The following is a 20503-nucleotide window of genomic DNA, read 5'->3' as shown; positions in this document are numbered from 1 at the left end:
AGATTACTAACTTAATCATGTCCGCTAAGTTCCTTTTTCCACGTAAGGCAACATGTTCCCAAGTTTCAGGGATTAGAATGTGATGTCATTGCAGCACATTTATTCTGATTTTCATGGTATGTTTTTACAAGTAAACACAGCTGTGTAAACACTACCCCAGTTAATTTATAGAATATTACAGAATTCCAGACCCTCCTGAGGATTCAGAAAATAATCAAGAAATTCATAGTATCACAGGCCACTGATTTAGAGTATTGATTATCATTATTTAGAACTATAAATTTTCATAAGACATCTGAGCCAGGGCTGATGAAATACTTAAAAAAAAAAATAAGTCTTGAATGGCTTACCCATGGTATTTGTCTCTAACTCATAAATACATCTATAAATACACACTAGCAAATTTGACGGAGAAGGCAATGGCACCCCACTCCGGTACTCTTGCCTGGAAAATCCCATGGATGGAGGAGCCTGGAAGGCTGCAGTCCATGGGGTCGCTAAGAGTCGGACACGACTGAGCGACTTCCCTTTCACTTTTCACTTTCATGCATTGGAGAAGGAAATGGCAACCCATTCCAGTGTTCTTGCCTGGAGAATCCCACGGACGGGGGAGCCTGGTGGGCTGCCGTCTATGGGGTTGCACAGAGTCGGACACGACTGAGGTGACTTAGCAGTAGCAGCAGCAGCAAATTTGAAATTTTGAGATTTGTTTGGACTCTGGTGAGTGAGTGTATAGAAGCCCATAGGTGTCATATAGATTTGAACTGACTAGTATTGGAGTTGCTTGCTGTACATTCTCTAGCCAACTTGGGATCCATCGGTTAAATATTAATGTCTGTCTGTTTTAGGAGCGCCATCAACTTCAACTTCAACTCCTGGAGCATGAAACAGAAATGTCAGCGGAAATAACCGATTCTAACAAAGAAAGGTAAGATACACTGTCCCTTGTCTTATAATGGATTTAGGTGGTGGACACACTGTGTTTGTGTGGGCTCACTTGGTCCTTGCATTTTCATTCGTTTGGTCATCACTCATTGCAGACCGATAACACGTAAAACGCTGGACTGGGAGCTTCCAGTCACATCTTGCAGCCCAGGCGTGGTTGTTAGAACAGTGGAACACATTAGTGCCTGTCACTAATGCCAAAGTTCTGTCTATAAATGTTCCCCATAACCTTGAGCTCCACAGGATGCACCTTGTTGATGAGAAAACTCAACAGTGACTAATCCCATTGCCTTGGAAACGAATTTTACACTGTCTGTTTCCAAACATTCTTCAGTGAAACCTTGCCTTGTCCCTTGGCTGTGAGTGTATAAAGCCCTGCATGGGAAATGCAGGAGCAATGAACTGCCTATTCTGGAAACCAGAAGGCAGAGAGTCCACACGTGGCCCTCTAGTGAAGGGAAATGGGGTTGGCATGCGCTGAGCATTTGAGCAAGTTACTTAATCTGCCTGAGATCCTTTGCTTCTCTGTAAAATAAGAATTCTTTTTTAAAGTGGGAGGAATTAAAGTGATACTAATAGTGCCCGTCTCATTGGGTTATTATTGTGAGAGAACTGTTGGCTGTACTGCCTGCCACAATGTATGCTGAAAAATACCTGTTCTCCTTCCTGTTACGTGACATCCGAGTTTGCAGAGTTCTAGGAATCCTCCCTAGTCTTTAAGGTTGTGCTAAGGAGGGACCCAGCAGAGATGGGGAGCGGTAAGCAGACCACCAGACCCTTTGTCCGTGTTCTAGTTTAGTGGCCCCAAAGAAAGAGTCATCTGCTGGTTCCTTGGGTTTATTTGAAACAAGTAGAGTCTGAGGATAATCTGTGCTGGGTTTTTTTTTTTAAACATGAAATATTTTCTGAGGTGGTCTGTTCTGTTTTGATGGAGGAAGGGTGTTTCAGCATATTTCCCATTTTCTCAAAATAAATGATGTGTGGAACAACTGTAATTCCTGCCTTCCCAGGACTCTGCCACTTGGTTTCAGATATGTTGTTGTGTTGCAAGACTCTTCTCTGTTTTCCTAATTCTGGCAATTACTGGATGTTCCAATGTTGTATTAACCCCCAAAGAAACAGTCTCTCATATCTGTAAGTGGTTAAAATTCTCTCTCAGCTCTTGGGAGGTAAAGTAACTGTCTTTACACAGGGTGAAGTTTGCCAGTGGGAACTTGAAAAAGGGTCCTGTGTTCCTTCTCCAGTGGGGTGGTTGGTTGGTGTTTAATAAACTAGGATACATACAAAGTAGGAAGAGTGCATCTTGTTCTGGGCGGTGTTTCTTTCGAGTGGTGACTTCGTGTGCTGATGCGGTGTTGGTCAGGGGTTCACTGGCTCTGTCTTCTATCTGTGTTAGGTATCAGCAGCTGGAGGAGGCATCAGCCAGCCTCCGGGAGCGGATCCGACACCTAGATGACATGGTGCATTGCCAGCAGAAGAAAGTCAAGCAGATGGTTGAGGAGGTAAGTCCTTGTGAAGGGTCATGGGCATGAGATTGCTTCCTGTGGTAGGGACTCTTCAGCCCCAGAGCCAGATATGACTCTCAGCTCTGTCTTCTGTGGTTCGCAGTGAACTAGCTCAGGCCACTGCTGTCTTGGCCCAAAGGAGAAGCTCCTCATATGTCCCCTTTGGACAAGGGATGATCCCTCTAAAAGAGGGCTCTCTCTAGATCAAAAGGTTACAGTTAAGAAAGCTGGGAGGCACATTTCATAAATTCACCCCCCTATGCAGGTGGGTGCCTTCAGCTCAGGGACCAAAGGGTCCTTTTTCTCTTTAACTGTATAGTATGAAATCAAGGTACATACTTACTGATTGTTGGACATAGTTTACTATCCTGTTTTTCTAAATGAAAAAACAGGTAAGTTGAACATTTATACTTCTCTAGGAGGAAAAAAAAAATTTCTTTTAAGTTGTGTTATAGTAACCTGTCTCTTGTGGTATGCTCCATAGGAGAAAATCCATGCTGTGTACAACATATTATCTTTTTCTTACTCAATTAAAAAAATAAGAAACAAGAACAATTAGTACTAACAAGGTTATAAGGATTCCCTAGGGATTCATTCTCTAACTTGCAAAGAAAAGGTTTCGTTTTAATTAAACATTTGGTCTGCAGCAGAAAAACTGAAAAAAAGCATTATATGTGCTTATATTAAGCACAACTCTGAAAAGTTATTTGTTAATGGATTATTAAAATGAAAAGTATCCACTTCTAATAATTTACACATATGATAGACAAATAGAAGATTAAACATATATCTTTTTTAAAAGTAATCTCTAAAATGTTGGAGCTATGAGTGGGGCTAAAGTCAGGGAATTGTGAGGGTGGGGAGAGACACCTTTTTTAATTGTGTGTAGGATAAACACACATTAGATAACTCTTCACCCAAATGAGAAACCCACTTATACAGTGTGATTGGCCCGGGTGGAGTAGAATAGGAGAAGGGGCTCAAATGAGGAAATCCTGATGCAGTTTCATGGTCCCTTGGCCCGGCTGGGCAGTACCACTGCCAGCAGCAGTGATGGGCAGGTCTTGCCCCATATCGGCACTGGGTAGATGTCAGGGGTGTTTCTGAAGGAAAAGCATCACTTAGTCACAGTTAGCATCTCAGGAACCATGGCAGTCAGACTGGCTTTTCTGCGTCTGACTTCACACTCATGGTGGGTGCGGCCAGCTGCCCCTCATTTCCCCAAGGGGCTCCTTGGCTGTGGCATACTCCATTTCTCCTGCCTCACCACAGGGTACTGTCTGCATTGTTTCCCTGTCTAACATTAGAGAACGGTGAACAAAACCTCACGTGCATTGGCTTCTGATTCAGTTTTCATCTGTAAGGGTTTAATGATTGGTCTTTTTAAAAAAATAATTTTATTTATTTTTTGGCTGCACTGGGTCTTCGTTGCTCTGGGCTTCTGTGGGGCTTCTCTAGTTGCGGCGAGCAGGGGCTACTCTCTAGTTGCAGTGCGTGGACTTCTCATTGTGGTGGCTTCTCTTGTGGTGGAGCATGGGCTCTGCGGTGCGTGGGCTTCAGTAATTGTGGCATGAGGGCTTAGCAGTGCGATTCCTGGGCTGGAGAGCACAGGCTCAATAGTTGTGGCACACAGACTTAGTTGCCCTGAGATCCTCCCCAACCAGGGATTGAACCTGTGTCTTCTGCATTGGCAGGTGTATTCTTTACCACTGACCACTGGAAGCCCTGATTGGTCTTTTTAAAAAGACATTTTCAAGTTTAGAATTCTAAGTTACTTCTGGAATCTAATAAACATACCAATTTGAAAGCAGTAGGGCAATAATTAGGGCTTCCCAGGTTGTGCTGGAGAAGGCAATGGCACCCCACTCCAGTACTCTTGCCTGGAAAATCCCATGGATGGAAGAGCCTGGTAGGCTGCAGTCCATGGGGTTGCTAAGAGTCGAGCATGACTGAGCGAGTTCACTTTCACTTTTCACTTTCATGCATTGGAGAAGGAAATGGCAACCCACTCCAGTGTTCTTGCCTGGAGAATCCCAGGGACAGAGGAGCCTAGTGGGCTGCCGTCTATGGGGTTGCACAGAGTTGGACACGACTGAAGTGACTTAGCAGCAGCAGTAGCAGGTGGTGCTAGTGGTAAAGGACCTGCCTGCCAGTGCAGGGAGACGTAAGAGATGGGGGTTCGATCCGTGGGTCTGGAAGATCTCCTGGAGGAGGGCATGGCAACCCACTCCAGTATTCTTGCCTGGAAAATCCCATGGACAGAGGAGCCTAGCAGGCTGCAGTTCATAGGGTTGCAAAGAGACACAACTGAAATGACTTAGCACAGCACAGGGGAGTATTTATATATGCAAATGAGGAAGCATCTAAAGATCACTGTCCATATCTTGCTTTAGTGCCTCTGATGTAATATCTCCCAAATATAGCTGTTCTAAGTGCCGATGATGTGGTCTGAAAGACCCAGCCATTGACGTGAAATCGCAGGCTGAAATTTAGGATGGCATCATCAGAGGCCAGCTGGGGCCAGCTGGGTTTCAACAGTTAGGTGGAAGAGAAAGAGAGCTTTAATTCTAACTTTAAACTAAAAATTACTTCTAACAGGTAATAAGAATTAAGGTATTTGTCCCATACACCATGTTAACTCATACAACAGGAGGATGGTTTAAAATCTCAATCACTGTAGCCAGTTCTAACTTTTTTTAAAAGTTAGAAACATGGAAAAGGGACAAGTGAGCACACTGAGAAGTCCAGAATAAGGTTGGAAAGTATTAGAACTCTAGTAATCCAGGGAATGGTTGAAGGACTTGGACAGGAGATGGCCACGGGGAGACGTGAGAAGGGAGTTCACATCTTAGGAAAACTGTCATGGAGAAGAGGTAATGTATTTTCCTTTGTATTGCAATGCAAAGCCAGACTGGAGCCACCGGGTGGCACTTGCAAAGAGGCACATTCAACTTTCAACATAAAGGAAACATTTGTAGTACTGGCTGCCCTGAAAGGTATTTAGCCCTTAAGCAGGTATGCATTTATGAGGAGAGAAGATGAGATAGAAGCTCTTTGTATAAAGGATTCTCTAGAGTTTACTAGGCTGTGCTGTTGGTAGGATCTCAGCCTTTTCACTGCTTTGCATAATGAATGAAATCAGCAAATATATACTAAATTTGGACCAAATTTTGAAAAATCTAGATGGCTGAATTAGTCATTTGGACCAAATTTTGAAAAATCTAGATGGCTGAATTAGTCATGTGGCGTCCTCACTCTGGCTTGAGAAGAGAAGTGCTTTCCGTCTGTGAACTCCAGCCACCCAGACATGGAGGCAAATTTGACTGGAAGATAGAGGCAACCTTTACGTGTCACCAGTGTTAGGGACAGTTTTCCTCTCTTCCATGAAGTCTGAAAGCCTGTCCCTGTGATGGCTTCATACTCAACAGGGGTAGGAATCCAGTCCCCGTCCATTACTGCTGTCATCTGAGCCATGTCTGTGAAGAAATTTAGTTTATTAAAATGATAGGCTTCCTTCTTCTCAAAACATTTAGGTACTATTACTGAGGTTCTTTGAATCCTGACATGTTAAGCAGTATATTTACTTCCACTCCTGCTGCTGCTGCTGCTAAGTCACTTCAGTCATGACCGACTCTGTGCGACCCCATAGACGGTAGCCCACCAGGCTCCCCCGTCCCTGGGATTCTCCAGGCAAGAACGCTGGAGTGGGTTGCCATTTCCTTCTCTAGTGCATAAAAGTGAAAAGTGAAAGTGAAGTCGCTCAGTCGTGTCTGGAGTGTAATTTCTTAATAATATACTAAATAAAAATTAACCAATCTTGGTATTGCCATCCTTAGCCCAATAATGATCTTTCATTGTATGGGACAGTACACTTCCACAGGGATCTGTGCATGTAAAAGTTCTAGTCACCCTTTTGAAATGAAGGATTAATATATATCTTATCGGGTCAAGTTCATTGAGAAAAGATACAGAGTATCTAGTGTGAAGTGTGAGAGCAGATACCCCCACTTAGCTAGATCTCTGTACTCAATTAAGTCTACTTTTGTGCTGTTTATCAGGGGTTGGTCATCTCCTTCCCACCACTAGTTCTTCTGACTAGTTCTGGATCTGACAAATAGACACACAGATACACACATGCCCAAATATGCTCCTTTTAGACTTTTAAGAGTTTTCCAGAAAATACAGAGGCACTGAAAAAAATAACAGTCATGAAGAAACTCACTCATCCATCCATTTACCAGATCCCTGCCTGCACTTTTTCTTTGCTGGGGCTGGGCACCAGTTGGGGGCAGGGCAGATAGTGGCTCTGCCCTCATGGATCTTACTATCTGGTGTTAGCTGAGTTCCAGTCATCCTTGCTCTTGGGCTTCATTCAGTCTTCTGTTGCCAAGCTGTCTTGGGTCTGGGTATTTTGTCTCAAATCAGGTAGAGTTCTTTAGCTTGCTGCTAAAGGACACAGGAGATCAGGGATGAGCACACGGCTGCAAGAAAACTACAGCCCAAGCAGTGAACACCTGACATATCTTTAAATATCTTCAGTCAGCAGGGCGTTGACACCTCTTTCCCTGCTCTCATCAAGGCCCAGTCCCCTGCCAATCAAAGCAGCTTTCTACCCAGGGAAAAATTATCTGGAGGAAAGCAATTTAAAAAATTCAAATTCTCTCTGTTCCGAGAATCTTCCCTTTTAAATGGATCTGCCATTTGTTAGCACACAATTTATTTTAAAATTCTTGTGTGGTGTGATGTGCTGAAATGTACAATGCAAAACATGTTTTCACCAAGTACCCTCTGTTTAGAGGGTTCAGAGTGCTCTCCCTCATTGATAATTAGCCACCTGGGGGAAGGGGAAAGGAGCTGCGACGATGAGCCCACAACCCTAACCCGCTCAATTGCCCTGTTTCCAGATCATGTCCCACGAGCTCTTCTCCAGATTTAGTCTCCGGCTCTTTGGAAGATAACAAAATGGTAGCCTGCTCCGGGTTGGAAGCAGTTGCTTTCATTGTTCGTGGTTAGAAGAACACTTGTACTCTCTCTACTGGGAAGAGGTGGTATGTGTGTGTGATGAGCTGATGAACAAAACACGAAGGACATGCTATTGAAAGGAAAATGTGATGACATAGGGCTCTTATTTGTGGAAACACCCACATTCTGTAACCTCAGCTTCTATGGCCTGACACTACAGAGTCAAGAGAACTCCAAGACCCACCAAGTATTTCTAGCAACATGGGTTCCTAGACATCAAAGAAGGAACTCTGGTGAAAGATAGTACTAAAATATAATTTTAAAGTGCCAGGTTGAGGCTGGTCCTAAGATCTTGGAGATTGAAGCCTTATTTATGGAAAAGCTATCAAGGACACCTGCCAAGGAGATGGGAAGCAGGCTCGAAGAACTCCAGTGCTCCAGGAGGAAGTGCTCCCCACCTGATCACACCCCAGGAAATACAGAAGCAGCCAAGTGTCTCTGTTGCTTGATTATATTTCTGTGTGGGAAGTGGCCCTGAGGATGCCATAGTGCTGAATCAAGATACAACATTAGTCAACTTAGCACTCTCCTTGTTTAAGTACATTTGGTTTGCTTCCATCACCGTGAATACACAGCCCAACTCACTTCATGAAAAGAAGTCTATCTGATGGAAAGAGAAATGTATTTGGCTGAAATGTCCATAACATCTTACGGGAAAACCTGAATAAACTTTTTGACCCACCCAATACATTGACGTGAAATATACTTCATGCATGCTGTATTTTTATAGAGGCCTTGAGACAGCCACAGGCCCTGGTATCTCAACTAAACAGTGCTGCTGAGAATTGCAGTAGCAGCAGTGGTAATAATAGTCAGCGGGTGGTATTAGCCCAGTGATGGAGTGAATTCATCAAGGGGGTGGGTGTCTATTAGACGTTGGGTAGTTTTTTCCACTCCATCCACTTCTCTGTGGCCAAGTGGGCAGGTAAATGCCTTCTGGTCAGTAGTTGGCTTTGGTCTTCCGTTTAGATGTTTCTGTGCAGCAGAAAGGGAGCACATGGATTACTTCGCACTTGAGTAGTGAACTGGTGATGTAGTTTTACTCCCAGCCAGTGTTCTGTTTGAATGCAGATCCCCAGATACTCTGCTGGGTTTCCCACTTCCACCAGGGAGCTTGGAGTTGGATCTGAAAATCACTCATCTGGATATCACTCTAGCATAGGGACCTACATTATTTCTAGAGATTCCATTACTGCGCTCATGTTTTTCAAAGTCTGTGGTGGAAAAGTTATTAGCCTTTTGTTCTAGTGGAGTAGACTCACTACTCAGCTTCAAAAAGTGAAATAATATCAAACCAGGGAATGTAATGACTTCTAGAGAAAGTGGGGCACCCATGTGGGCCTCTGTCCTAGGACTGTGTGCTCTTGCCCTGCCCTGGGAGTTCCTTCTCTTTTCTGGGCCATGGGCAGTGTCCTGGGGCCAGATGAGCCTTCTGTTGTGGGGCAGAGAGTGAGTGAGGGGCTGAGACTGTCTGTGAGACCCTGAGAGTGCCTTTGAAATTTTGCCTTAACTAGATGACCCACGCACCTCCGCCTTGGCCTGATGCTGGTTCCTGGGCTGGTTGGGGACCTCCTTAGATCTAGGTCCCCTGCCTTTCAGGACCTCCCTCCATCTGCTCCTCCTTGCCTTTGCCCATGTCCCTCAGTTTACCACTCCTGCCAGGACAGCGATATGGTGTGAACTTGACTTACTTCATCAAACATGAGTTAGGTGCTCAAACCCTGCCCTGCCCCCCTCATACTACCACCCCATTCCCAACCCTTAATTGGATCCTAAGCCTTGGACTCTTTTTTAAGGCTATACTTTTGTCCTAGGGCCGCTCACACTCCTACCCAAAGGAGATACTACTCACAAGCTGAGGCCGAATTTATAGTTTTCAAATGTTACAGTTTTCAATTCTGGTGTTTAACACTGTATTAGCCACTTCTTGATTTAAAAATCTTAGATGCTTGATCTAAAATGTGAAGGCTTTAGAAGGTGTCAGAAAGCTCACACAGATGTAAACCTTTTTTCTATGCATTATTGAAATATTGCAGGTTCATTGTATTGCTGGTACTGCTTAATGTATTCACGATTCAAACTGTCCTTTCAAGGGAAAAGGTCTTTTCTTTGTAAATGTTATTGAACCCACTTTCTGTTTGTTGAAATCATTTCTGATTGGCTCAGATATATTTCTCAGAGGCTTGGAAGCTCACATTCTGTCCGTGGCAGTCTCTGTGACTGTGCTTCTCATCCGAGTAACTCTCAGAGAGTGGGCGTTCATCGTGTTGCATGGCTGTGCATCTAGACCTCCCATGCCACACTAATTCTCTGTGGGCAGTATTATTGGCACCATTTTTTAGTACAGGAAACTGAAGCTTAGTCTTAAAAAAATAAGTTGCCAGCAGCCTCTCCACAAGTGATGATGGTGCCGGGTCTATACCCAGACTGTTGACTCCAAAGCTAGCCTCGTTCTTTGCGTCTCATTTTTTTTTAGCATTTGGAAAAAATTACAAATTTTTTTTTGGTTTGGCCTCACTGCACAGCATGTGGGATCTTAGTTCCCTAACCAGGGATTGAACCTGTGCCACCTGCATTGGAAATGCGGAGCCTTAACCACTGGACCACCAGGGAAGTCCCTGGAAAAAATTTTAAATATGGAGAATAATAAAAATAAAACCCATGTACTCTCTTCTGGAATTGAAAGATATTAACATTTTGGCATATTTTGTATTTTTTTCTAAATAAAGAACTTTAAAGAAGTTCTCATTTTACTCCTCCCATTTCGATTCTTTGTCCTTCTTACCCTCCACCCTATCCTGCCCTAGCGCTTCCTTCAGAGGCAACTGGCCTCTATCCAGACCATGTTTCTCTGCTTTTATTACACGCACATATGTTTATTGTCAATATATAGCTTAGTTTCTGTGTTTAAAAAGGTATGCTGGGAGTTTCCTGGTGCCCTAGTGGTTAGGATTTGGTGCTTTCATCACAGGGCCTGGGTCTAACCCCTGGTCGGGGAACCATCCCACATGCTGTGTTGTGTGGACAAAATACAAATAAATAATAAAACAGTGTGTAAAATTTTATATATAGTGTATAAATAAATTTTACTGTATTTATTTTGAAACTTACTCTTTTCCCCAATTTTGTTTTTGGTGTTGTTCCATATACTAGATCTTAATTATTCATTTTGATGGCTCTCTAATATTCCACTATCTGAATATATTATAATGTATCCTCTTGATAGACATTTAGCTTGTTTCCAATTTTTTATTCTTTTACAAACAATACTGTACATGTGTCTATGCTTATCAAGGGAGTAAACTTAGAGGAGGAATTGCCAGGGACTGGGGTTGGCACAGTCTCACCTCTGTCACTCTCCAAAGTGTGCATAGACTTCTACCTGTCATGTGTAAGGACAGATTTCCCCACATCCTCACCACCTCTTAGACTATAATTTTAGCCAGTTGTGAAATAATATTTCTTTGGCTTGGTTTTCATTTGCATCAGCCTGGTAACTGCTCATTACAACTAGCGAAATTGACCCTAACTTCTCAGCAGTCAAGCTCCCATTCTTATAAACTGGTTGTTCACATCTTTTGTTCATTTTTCTGTTTGGTGGTTTTTCTTTTTTCCTGCTGATTTGTAGGAATTCTGTATACTGCCAATATTAGTTGTTTATAAAACTAGTTGCATGTTATTATCTTTTCCCAGTTTATGGTTTTTGGTTGTTTATGGGGTTTTGTACAATATACACATTTAAAAAAATTGTTATAAAATTATCAGTCTTTTTGTGCTGTGTTGTGTGTCTTGTTTGTCATAAGTTTTAGAGTTTTGTTTTTCATTTTTAGGTCTGTAATCACTACCTCCTCCGCCATATTCTTGCCCATCGTTCTTCCTTACTCTGTTTTTCTCCATAACACTTTATCATCTTGTGGTATATCCTACACTTACCTGTTTTGTTTGCTTATGTATTGTCTCTTTCTCCCCACTGGAATGTAAGCTCTCCGAGGGCCGTGGTTTTTGTCTGTTTCATTCATGTCTGTATCCCCAATACTTGAAATAGTCACTGGCATATAGCAAGTGCTCAATAAATTTTATTGAACAAATAAAGAGTAATCTGTATGGAGTTTATTTTTTGTGTATATAGTATGAATAGAAATTTCACCTTTTATTCCCTCATGGAAGGCTTGTTTCTCTAACACCATTCATTGATAGTCCATCCTTCCACCACTGACTTTTTTCATTCAGCCTTTATCAAGCTGAAGTAATTTCCTTTGCACCACTGTCTTTATATATTCCCATTCTCCTGCCTCTGTGCTAAAGTTTGCAGGAAAGTCAGCCCTCCACAAACAGCAGTGGGAGTGGGGGTGACGAAGAACTAGACCCTGTTTATAGAGAGCGCTTTTCTGATGGGTCAGTCAGTAAACATTTAAGAAGCACCTTTTATGAACCAAATGTAAAGACAGACCTGAGTCCTCAAAGCCCTCAGAGGATTTTCTGGTTGACATTAAAGCTGTTATAACTCAAGGCAGAATGTAAGGGTTGAGCAGGCAATGAGCTGTTTGCTGAGGACGTAGAAACTGGAGAACACAGTGGTTAAGTTTGTAGGCATCAAGTAAATTAAATCTGTCTTTGCATCCTGCCTCTGCTTCTCACTGGGCTTTATATCTTGAGCAATTTACTTATCTTCTCCAACATTTAATTTCCTTATCAAAAAATGTGAGTGATGATAATAATACCTGCTTCAGAGGTTGTTGATGGAAAGAATGTACACTAAGGGCGTAGGTCAGTGCCTGCAAATATTCACTAATTCTAGTGTGCATGGAGAAACTTTAGGGAGGAGATGATATTTGACTGGGTCTTGCAGCATGGGTTAGATTTTTGTAGCAGGGATTGAGTAGGTGGAAAAGAACGTGCCAGACTAGACACAGGATCAATTAAAGGCACAAACATGAAGGCCAGAAAGTATAGGGTGAGTTCAGCGAGCAATATCCCAGTTTGAGTGCACTGTAATGATGACAGGGAGTAATGATGAAGAGACTGGAAATGTAGGTTGAGCCTAACTGCGGTGGATTAGCAGCAACAACCCGAGAAAACGTCCTTCATTTCTCAGCTCCTGATTTCTCGATGGCTCCCCATTGCCAATGCCTCTGGCAGGGGTTTCTTGAAGAATCAGAGAGGAGAGGGGCAAGTAGGGCAGCTCAGAGGCTCCCTGGAGAGTCCTGGTCAGTGCAGGTGAGGGTCCATGTTCCAGGGCATCTGAACTTTAGGAACATGTGTTTGTGTGATGTGCACCTGCGTGTGTATGTGTGTGTGTTTAATTGAAGCCTCCTTTATTTTTTGTTTTGCTTTGTCTTAGAATTGACACAATTCGTAAACAAATCTTTTTTTTTTTAATTTATTGGAATATAGTTGATTGACAATGATGTGTTAGTTTCAGGTGTACAGCAAAGTGAATCAGTTATACGTATACATATATCCCCTCTTTTAAAGATTCTTTTCCCATATAGGTCATTAGAATATTGAGTAGAGTTCTCTGTGCTATACAGTAGGTCCTTATTAGTTATCTATTTTGTATATAGTAGTGCACGTCTATCAATAGGAACCTTTTTTTAAACCACTTTTTTTTTAGCATCAGCTTTGTGTCAGGTGTGAAGCTGGGTACTTCTGTATACCCGCCTACCTCAGAGATTTTGAAGGTTGGGCCCCAGACCACTGTAATAAGCAAATATTACAGTAAAGTGAACCACATGAACTTTTTGGTTTCCCAGTGCATATAAAAGTTATGTTTATACTGTAGTCTATTAAGTGTACAATAGCATTATGTATAAAAAACTGTACAGACCTTTAATTAAAAATACTTTATTGCTAAAAACTGGTCACTAACCATCATCTGGGGCTTCACTGGTGGCTCAGTGGTAAAGAACCTGTCTGCCAATGCAGAAGATGTGGGTTCCATCCCTGAGTTGGGAAGATCCCCTGGAGAAGGAAATAGCAACCCACTCCAGTATTCTTGCCTGGAGACTCCCGATGGACAGAGGAGCCTGGCGGACTACAGTCCATGGAGTTTCAAAGAGGCAGACATGACTAAGCGACTAAACAACAACAACAGAAGCATCATGTGAACCTTCAGTGAGTTGTAATCTTTTTCCTGCCGTGGAGGATTTAAAATATTGTGAGAATTATCAGAACGTGACACAGAGATACAAGGTGAGCAAATACTGTTGGAAAAATGGTGCTGACAGACTTGCTCAATACAGGGTTGCCACAAACCTTCAATTTGTGAGCAATGCGGTATGTGTAAAGCAGCATAAAGCGAAGTGCAGTAAAACGAGTTCTGCCTGTACATCCTCTGATTGTTTAGCCGGAAACATTTCTCTCTCTGGATATTCCTGTTCAGTGTATGGTCTTGTGTCCCGGATACTGTGTCCATCCAGGGAAGCTTAGAGGACCCTCCTTCCTGCTGTCCCACCTCACCTTCCTCTAAAGTCATGGAGGAGAAAAGAGCAGCCTTAAGATGTAGGGCCCCAGCAAACCGTTTGTAAAAGAAGGTATTGCCTGCCAGTGTTCTTCCCTGCCTGGCCTGATTTGCAGGCAGCACTGCCGAGATAGGCTGTCATCAGAGGGAGGACAGAGGCCACCCTCTGGACCTCAGGCTGGTGTGAACAGAAGAGCCCAGGCCTTGTCATCAGAGAGACGTGGGTTTAGGTCTCAGCCCTGCCAGCATCAAACTCTTGGGCGACCAACTATCCTGGTTTGCCTGCAAATGAAAAGGTTCCTGACACATGAGACTAAAACCTAGGAAGTTCCAGGCCAGCTGGGACGGGCTGGTCCCCTCTTAGTCCTGTGGTCTGAACCTTTCCCTCACCCCATCGGCAGATGGCTGGTGCATCCCGTCTCTGGGTAGGAGGGGAACCAAACATCACTTGCCTGCTCCCCTGTTGTGCGAACTCGTGCACTTCTTGCTCCATGTGCTGGTTCCCTGCAAGTGGAGACAGGTCTCCCTGGCTCATGGCTGTGCTCCTGGAACCTAGCACTGGGTCATGGCTGATGTCGAGAAGTGAATGAACAGCGAAACTCTAGGAACCCCAGTTTCTTCATCTATGGGGGTAATGACTCTGAGGGTTGTTTCTGAGAATAATAAGCTAAGCCAGCAAAAGCCCTGATGCCCAATATGCTCTTTTTCTTCCTTGCCAGTGAATGTCCGCAGATTGGGATACCAGTTTATCCATCCTTCACTGATGTTTGTATAGTCCAGTTATGAGTGGGTACCCAGGAGATTCAGGGGGCTGGTTCTTCTTCAGTAGAAGTGGGGTGATCTTTAATATAAGATAGAAATCAAACCAAATTAGATTACTTTACCGCAGAAGCCAGTTTCAACTGATCCTTTAGAATAGTATAGTTCTATGATTATATATTACTTCAAACGTAATAGAAAAAAATTGATTAAAATGTGTGCCCTGTTCATATCTGGCCTGGCTGAATGCCACAAGACACATTAATTGAAAATGAATTTCTCCAAACCCAATCAAACATCATGAAGATGAAAAATGTACCTTTTTCCCTCCGTTCCTTCATTGATTTTTCATTTTCCCCACTCAGAGCTTCATTTAGCAATTTTTCAGTTTCGTTTTGTTGTGGCCTTAACTCATCCCTCCGCTCCCCCCAAAATGAGATAATGTACCCTTTTCCGTGTCCTTTTTAAACTGTCCTTTGATGCTGCATTAGTGCAGGGCAGATCCGCGTCTTGTCATAGGTCCCTGCGTTGTATCATTTTTTAAGAAAAGAAGATAACCTTATTTTTAAATTCTTTCTGTGGCAGTTTTTTCCAAAGGGGATGCACTTAAAAAATACATAACTCTGAAATCACACTGTTACAGCACTTATAAAATAGAATTAAGAGAAACTGTAGCAAAAAAAAAAAAAACCTTTTAAGAGGAAGAGTATTAGATATCAATTGTTCTCAGTTTTCATGGTGAGGTGTTTGGGCATCAGGCATGATTCCTATTTTGTTGAGAGAAATGGAGAAAACTATTCGCCAGATCACAGCATGTTGAGCTGAAAACTAGGCTGGGTTAGGACAAGAGGGAGCAAAGGGAGGTGGTAAAAACCCTGGGTGAGTTCTAGAAGATTCTTGCCTGTCCTGTGTCAGCTGTAACCCAGTCAGTCCACTGGGTCTCTGGGTAACTGAGGGTTCATTGTGGGCAACAATAATAGGGATCTTCAGTCTATTTTTCTGTCAAATTTTCAAATAATTGAACAGCATGCATTTCCCATGAAAAGTCAAAAAAGACTCATTTTCAAGTATCATATTGCTTCTCTTTGACCTAGAATTCAGAACTCTGGTTCTCTCATTTTGATTAGAGACTATGATTGGCAAGTATCCATTTTTGGTATATTTTCAATGGGAAAATGACTTCTTTCTTTACCAAGGTGGTTTAAAGTAGAAAGTCTTTTTATTTATTTGTTTTATAACTTGCTTTATTTTTAACATCTTTCATGTCAAATTAGGGTTCTATACCATTCATCTTAATGGCTTTATGAGTCCATTAGAAAGAGTAACAGAAAGAGGTACTGGTGATAGAGGTTTGGAAACTTTTTATTAATGTGTTGAGTTTCATGATAAGCACACACACAAATACCAACCATCACACTGATTTTGAATAAAAGTGCTTGGTTTACTTTCCTTGGCTATTCTTAAAATTAGAATGAAAACAAAACAAATTTCAGAGGAAATAAGCAATAATGTCAAAAACTTAGTTTGGATTAAAAAAATCTTAATTTTCTTACTCTTAGAAAATTTTAAACAATTTAATTCACTGTGACAGTCAGTTTTAATGTACATTCTATATCATGCTCCGTTACAGTGTATCTCCTGTTTTATGAAAGGCATTTGCAGATGTATGTATATTATCATTTTCCAGCTGGTAAGAGAAAACACCCTAAAGCATAATCTCTTAAAGAAAAGTATCAAGTGCTATGTAGTATTTAATACTTATTTGCTGCTGTATTTCTTATATTCATTCATTTTTCTCCACATCGCCAACCTCCATACTGAGTTATGTTTCATGAGTCTTGCACAGTCGGGTACTATTCACATTCTTTTAATTATAGGCTATATCACATTCTGACATCTAACACGAAATGACCCGTGTCTTTTGTGTCTGTCACCAATGTGAAAAAATTCCAGGAAGCTGACAAGCCTTGCAACCTCCGGGGGTTGTTGTGAATCTATAAGAGGACCTTACTGCGTTTTTGTATAATTTCATTTGAGTATGGTTGACATACAAGGTCCTTTTTGAAAGAAATCGGGAGGGATCCTTTCACTATAGGAATCTGTTTCCAAAGCAGTTTATAAAAATGTGTGGATGGATAGCAGTGACTTCCCCTCCTAAGAGGACTGCTCTTTCATGTAAGATAATCGATACACTAAGCGTCTATACCATGGGGGCTTGCTCTCTGGCGCAAGGGGAAGAGCTAAACAGACCGTGGCGGTGGCAGTGATGGTTCCTGCCAGGGCTTTGCTTGAAGGGCTGAAATGAACAGAGACACATGAACGGCAGCCTGGAGGACTTGGCGAGAGCTAGCCTGGGAAGTGACTGTGGAGTACTCCTGCCAGCAGATTTCCTGGTGGAGAAGCGGATGGAGGGTGGGAGGCCCTGCCTGGTGAAGGCACCAGCTGGGGCAGAGGTCCCACTGTGTTCACAGCACACTCAGAGGATGGAGTGGCTTCTTTGTAGGGTTCATTGTGGGCCAGAGCTGGCAAGAAAGGAAACTGGGGAGATAAAGTGGGACCACAGCAGAAGCATCTCACGTCCACACTAGGGAGCTGGAACATTAGACCGCTTGGGAGGGTTGTTCTGTTTTGTTACTGTTTTCTTTTATTGAAGTGTACTTTATTTACAATGCTGGGTTAGAGTCAGGTTCACGGCAAAGTGATTTGGTTATATATAACCAATTCTTTTCTATTATAGGTTATTACAAGACGTTGAGGATAGTTCCCTGTACTATACAGTAGATCCTTGTTGGTTATCTGTTTTATATATAGTAGTGTGTGTGTGTGAATACAAAACTCCTAATTTGTCCCTCCCCCTTAGAAGCTTGGGAGGGTTTTTGAGTAAGAGAGCATCTCTGAAGTAGAGCCTAGAAGTAGACTTGGTCCAGGTGACTCCAGTGTGTGGCTGTAGTTGAAAGGGATTGCTTGGCTCCAACCATCTATCCAGGTAACTCAATTGTGGCTAAAGAAGAAAAGCTGTTACCGTTTTAAAAACTAGATGACCCCCTAAACCTGTCTTATATCAAACTGGCCTGTTCCTGCATGATCATTTAGGCTACAAGACATATATTCAGTTTGAATTACAAAAATTAAAAAAAAAAAAACAACAACTTGCTAATGAAGACAAAATTAGACATCAGTTCAGTGAGTTAGCATCAAGTAAAAGGTTCTAGATTTTACCAAGATGGGTTTCTTCGCTTTGTTCTATAAGAGGGTTTACGGTTTGATTTTTTAGATTAATGAATTGATTTCTGGCTGTGTCAGGTCTTAGTCGAGGTACTCAGGATCTTCACTGTGGTGTGGGAGCTTCTCTAGTTGTGGCTTGTGGGATCTCTAGTTGGGGCGCCTGGGCTGAGTAGCTGTGACCCATGGGCTTAGTTGCTTTGTGGCATGTGGGCTCTTAGTTCCCCAACTAGGGATTGAACCCATCTTCCTTGTATTGGAAGGTGGATTCTTCACCTGGATCATCAGGGAAGTTCCCCTGCTGTTTGATATTTAAAGTTAACTGTTGCAACAAGATGACATTCTTGGGTAAGTAAGATAGAAGCACTGATTTTCCAGACTTCACCTAATTTCTTGTTTCTTAATGTTTTGACTTGAGCCTGGTAACTCGGGTCATTTACCAGCACCTGGTGACAGCTAGAGTTAAATGCAGCTTTGTGAAGTGTACGTAAACCTCGTAGAGGTCAAATTTACAAACTGATACGAGTCAAGAAGTGAGAGCAAATGTGCCAAATGGATTTCACTTTGCATACTGCCTGTGTGGTTCCCTGGATTTGGGGATGCCCCCAATTTTGGGGGGTGCTTTGGAGGTTATGTATTTAGCAAGTCTGTCTTGGTTCCTCTGGTCCTCTCAGAGTCTCTTCCAAACAACTTTGTTTCTGAAGTCTACAGGGTGAATTGTTTAGAGGTAATGGATGGACAGATTCTTTGATTCATTCATTCAATGTCTGAGAATATGAAGCTGATCAAGGCCTTTACTCTCACGAAGCTGACAGTCTAGGGAGGAAGAAATACCAGTAATAACATAGTAGTAGCTGATTTTTGAGAGTTTATGTTACTATAGGAGTAAGATATAGGAGACAATATGTCAAGGCTCTTTGAAGTTGGCAGTCGGAAATAACAGCATTTTTCACACAAATGTGTGATTTAGATATTATGGAAAAGAACCAAAGGCTTGGGAGTCAGATGTTGGCTAGAATAATAGCAAACCCAGATACATGTGGGCATGCGTGCTTAGTTGTTCAGTCATGTCCAACTCTTTGCAACCCATTGGACTATAGCCCGGCAGGCTCCTCTATCCATGGGACTTTTCAGGCAAGAATATTGGAGTGGGTTGCCATTTCCTTCTCTGGGGAATCTTCCTGACCCAGGGAGGGAACCTGTGTCTCCTGTGTCTCTTGCATTGTGGGCGGATTCTTTACCCGCTGAGCCATCGGGGAAGTCCCATCCAGACACATGAGAGTCTGCTTATTTTAGAAACTGGATGACTTACTTTGGAGAAGGCATGAGGTGTGCTTCAGGAGCAGACATCTGTAGGGGAATAACTTGAAATTAGAAGTTGGCACCCCTTGTAAGGCATGAGGGGCCTGCCATGCACTGCCTGCCAGCCTAAGCATCCTTTGTCCCTAGTCTGAACACGTCAGCTCTGACCACAGAATATACTGTACAGGATGCTTCTCTGAGAAATGCTCAAGGATGAAAGCAAATGAGTGTGCACGGCTTTCATTTTTACTGCAAGAGCACAATCGCTTCTTGAAGCATCAGTTGCTGAAAAACTTGAGCCCTGTCATCAGAACCTTCAGATCCCTTACATTCTTCCCACACCCATTTTTTCCTCCAGAGCAAGGTGCCTCCTCACACTAACATTAGCCCAGAAGTCTCCCCTCAGCTCTCTTTCCCTAGATGATATCTCTGCTTTGCACTGATTTCTTTTTAAAACTAAAATCTAGGGAAAAGGTGAGTAGAATAATCTTGGTCTCTTCCTATGAGCTGTTCATGAGCGCATCCTTAACCCTCTCACTTCTCTTGATTCACTGATTGCTTCAGAGATGGTGCACTAGTGTGTGTGTGTGAAGTCATTTGTGTTATTTGATGAAATATTACCCAACTTTGGAATATTTTAGTTCACGTCAGTACACATTTTGCCTATCATTTAAAGACTTTAAAAGTCAGCTTTTAAGAATTTTAACAATATAAGAAGGAATGAAAAAGGGCCACGATAAGGATAACTTCTGCAAATTTTCCTACAAAAAGTGAAGGAAATGTAAATAAAACAAACTTTTGTTTTGCCCATAATCCTACCCTAACTGCAGAATGATTTCATTTATCTAACTTCTCTTCCAGCTTCTACTTTCATCGTTGTAAACTCTTGTTTTTCTGTCCCTTGAGGCTTTTTGTAAACACTTTTCCATTTTGTAATAGATTTGTTTTTAGTGTTTGTGTAATATATTCCATCAAATTGATATTCCATAATTTATTACCACTTCCTTTAGTGCTGGACATTAAGGTTATTTCCATTTTCTCTCTATTATAAATAATAGGAGTAAGAACATCGTTGTATATATAGCTCTGTTCCTACATCTGAATTATATCCTTAGGATAAATTCCCAGGAGTGGGATTAGTAGGTCAAAGGGTATGAACAGCTTTATGGCTCTTAATATTTATTGCTAAATTGCCCAAAGGGTCATTCTAATTTACAGCACCACCTGCAGCACACGAGAAGAGCTGTCTCTCCCAGCCCTTCCAGCGCCAGTTTTCTCAGTCTGTAGT

The 20503-nt window shown here is 42.3% G+C and overlaps 1 protein-coding gene across 3 annotated transcripts in view; it reads left to right on the top strand.

Annotated features, from left to right (window-relative positions):
• Positions 1–20503, top strand: part of MYZAP (myocardial zonula adherens protein) — a 124100-nt gene that overhangs the window by 61456 nt on the left and 42141 nt on the right. For all 3 annotated transcript variants that reach the window (XM_055537832.1, XM_055537830.1, XM_055537831.1), the window contains exons 9-10: positions 849–928; positions 2342–2447. In XM_055537832.1, the coding sequence (XP_055393807.1) occupies positions 849–928; positions 2342–2447 (186 nt within the window). The remainder of the gene's footprint in view (positions 1–848; positions 929–2341; positions 2448–20503) is intronic.

Source organism: Bubalus kerabau, chromosome 10 (genome assembly GCF_029407905.1).
Source record: "Bubalus kerabau isolate K-KA32 ecotype Philippines breed swamp buffalo chromosome 10, PCC_UOA_SB_1v2, whole genome shotgun sequence".
In the NCBI taxonomy this organism is placed as follows: Eukaryota; Metazoa; Chordata; class Mammalia; order Artiodactyla; family Bovidae; genus Bubalus; species Bubalus kerabau.
This window is presented reverse-complemented; position numbering and strand designations above follow the sequence as displayed.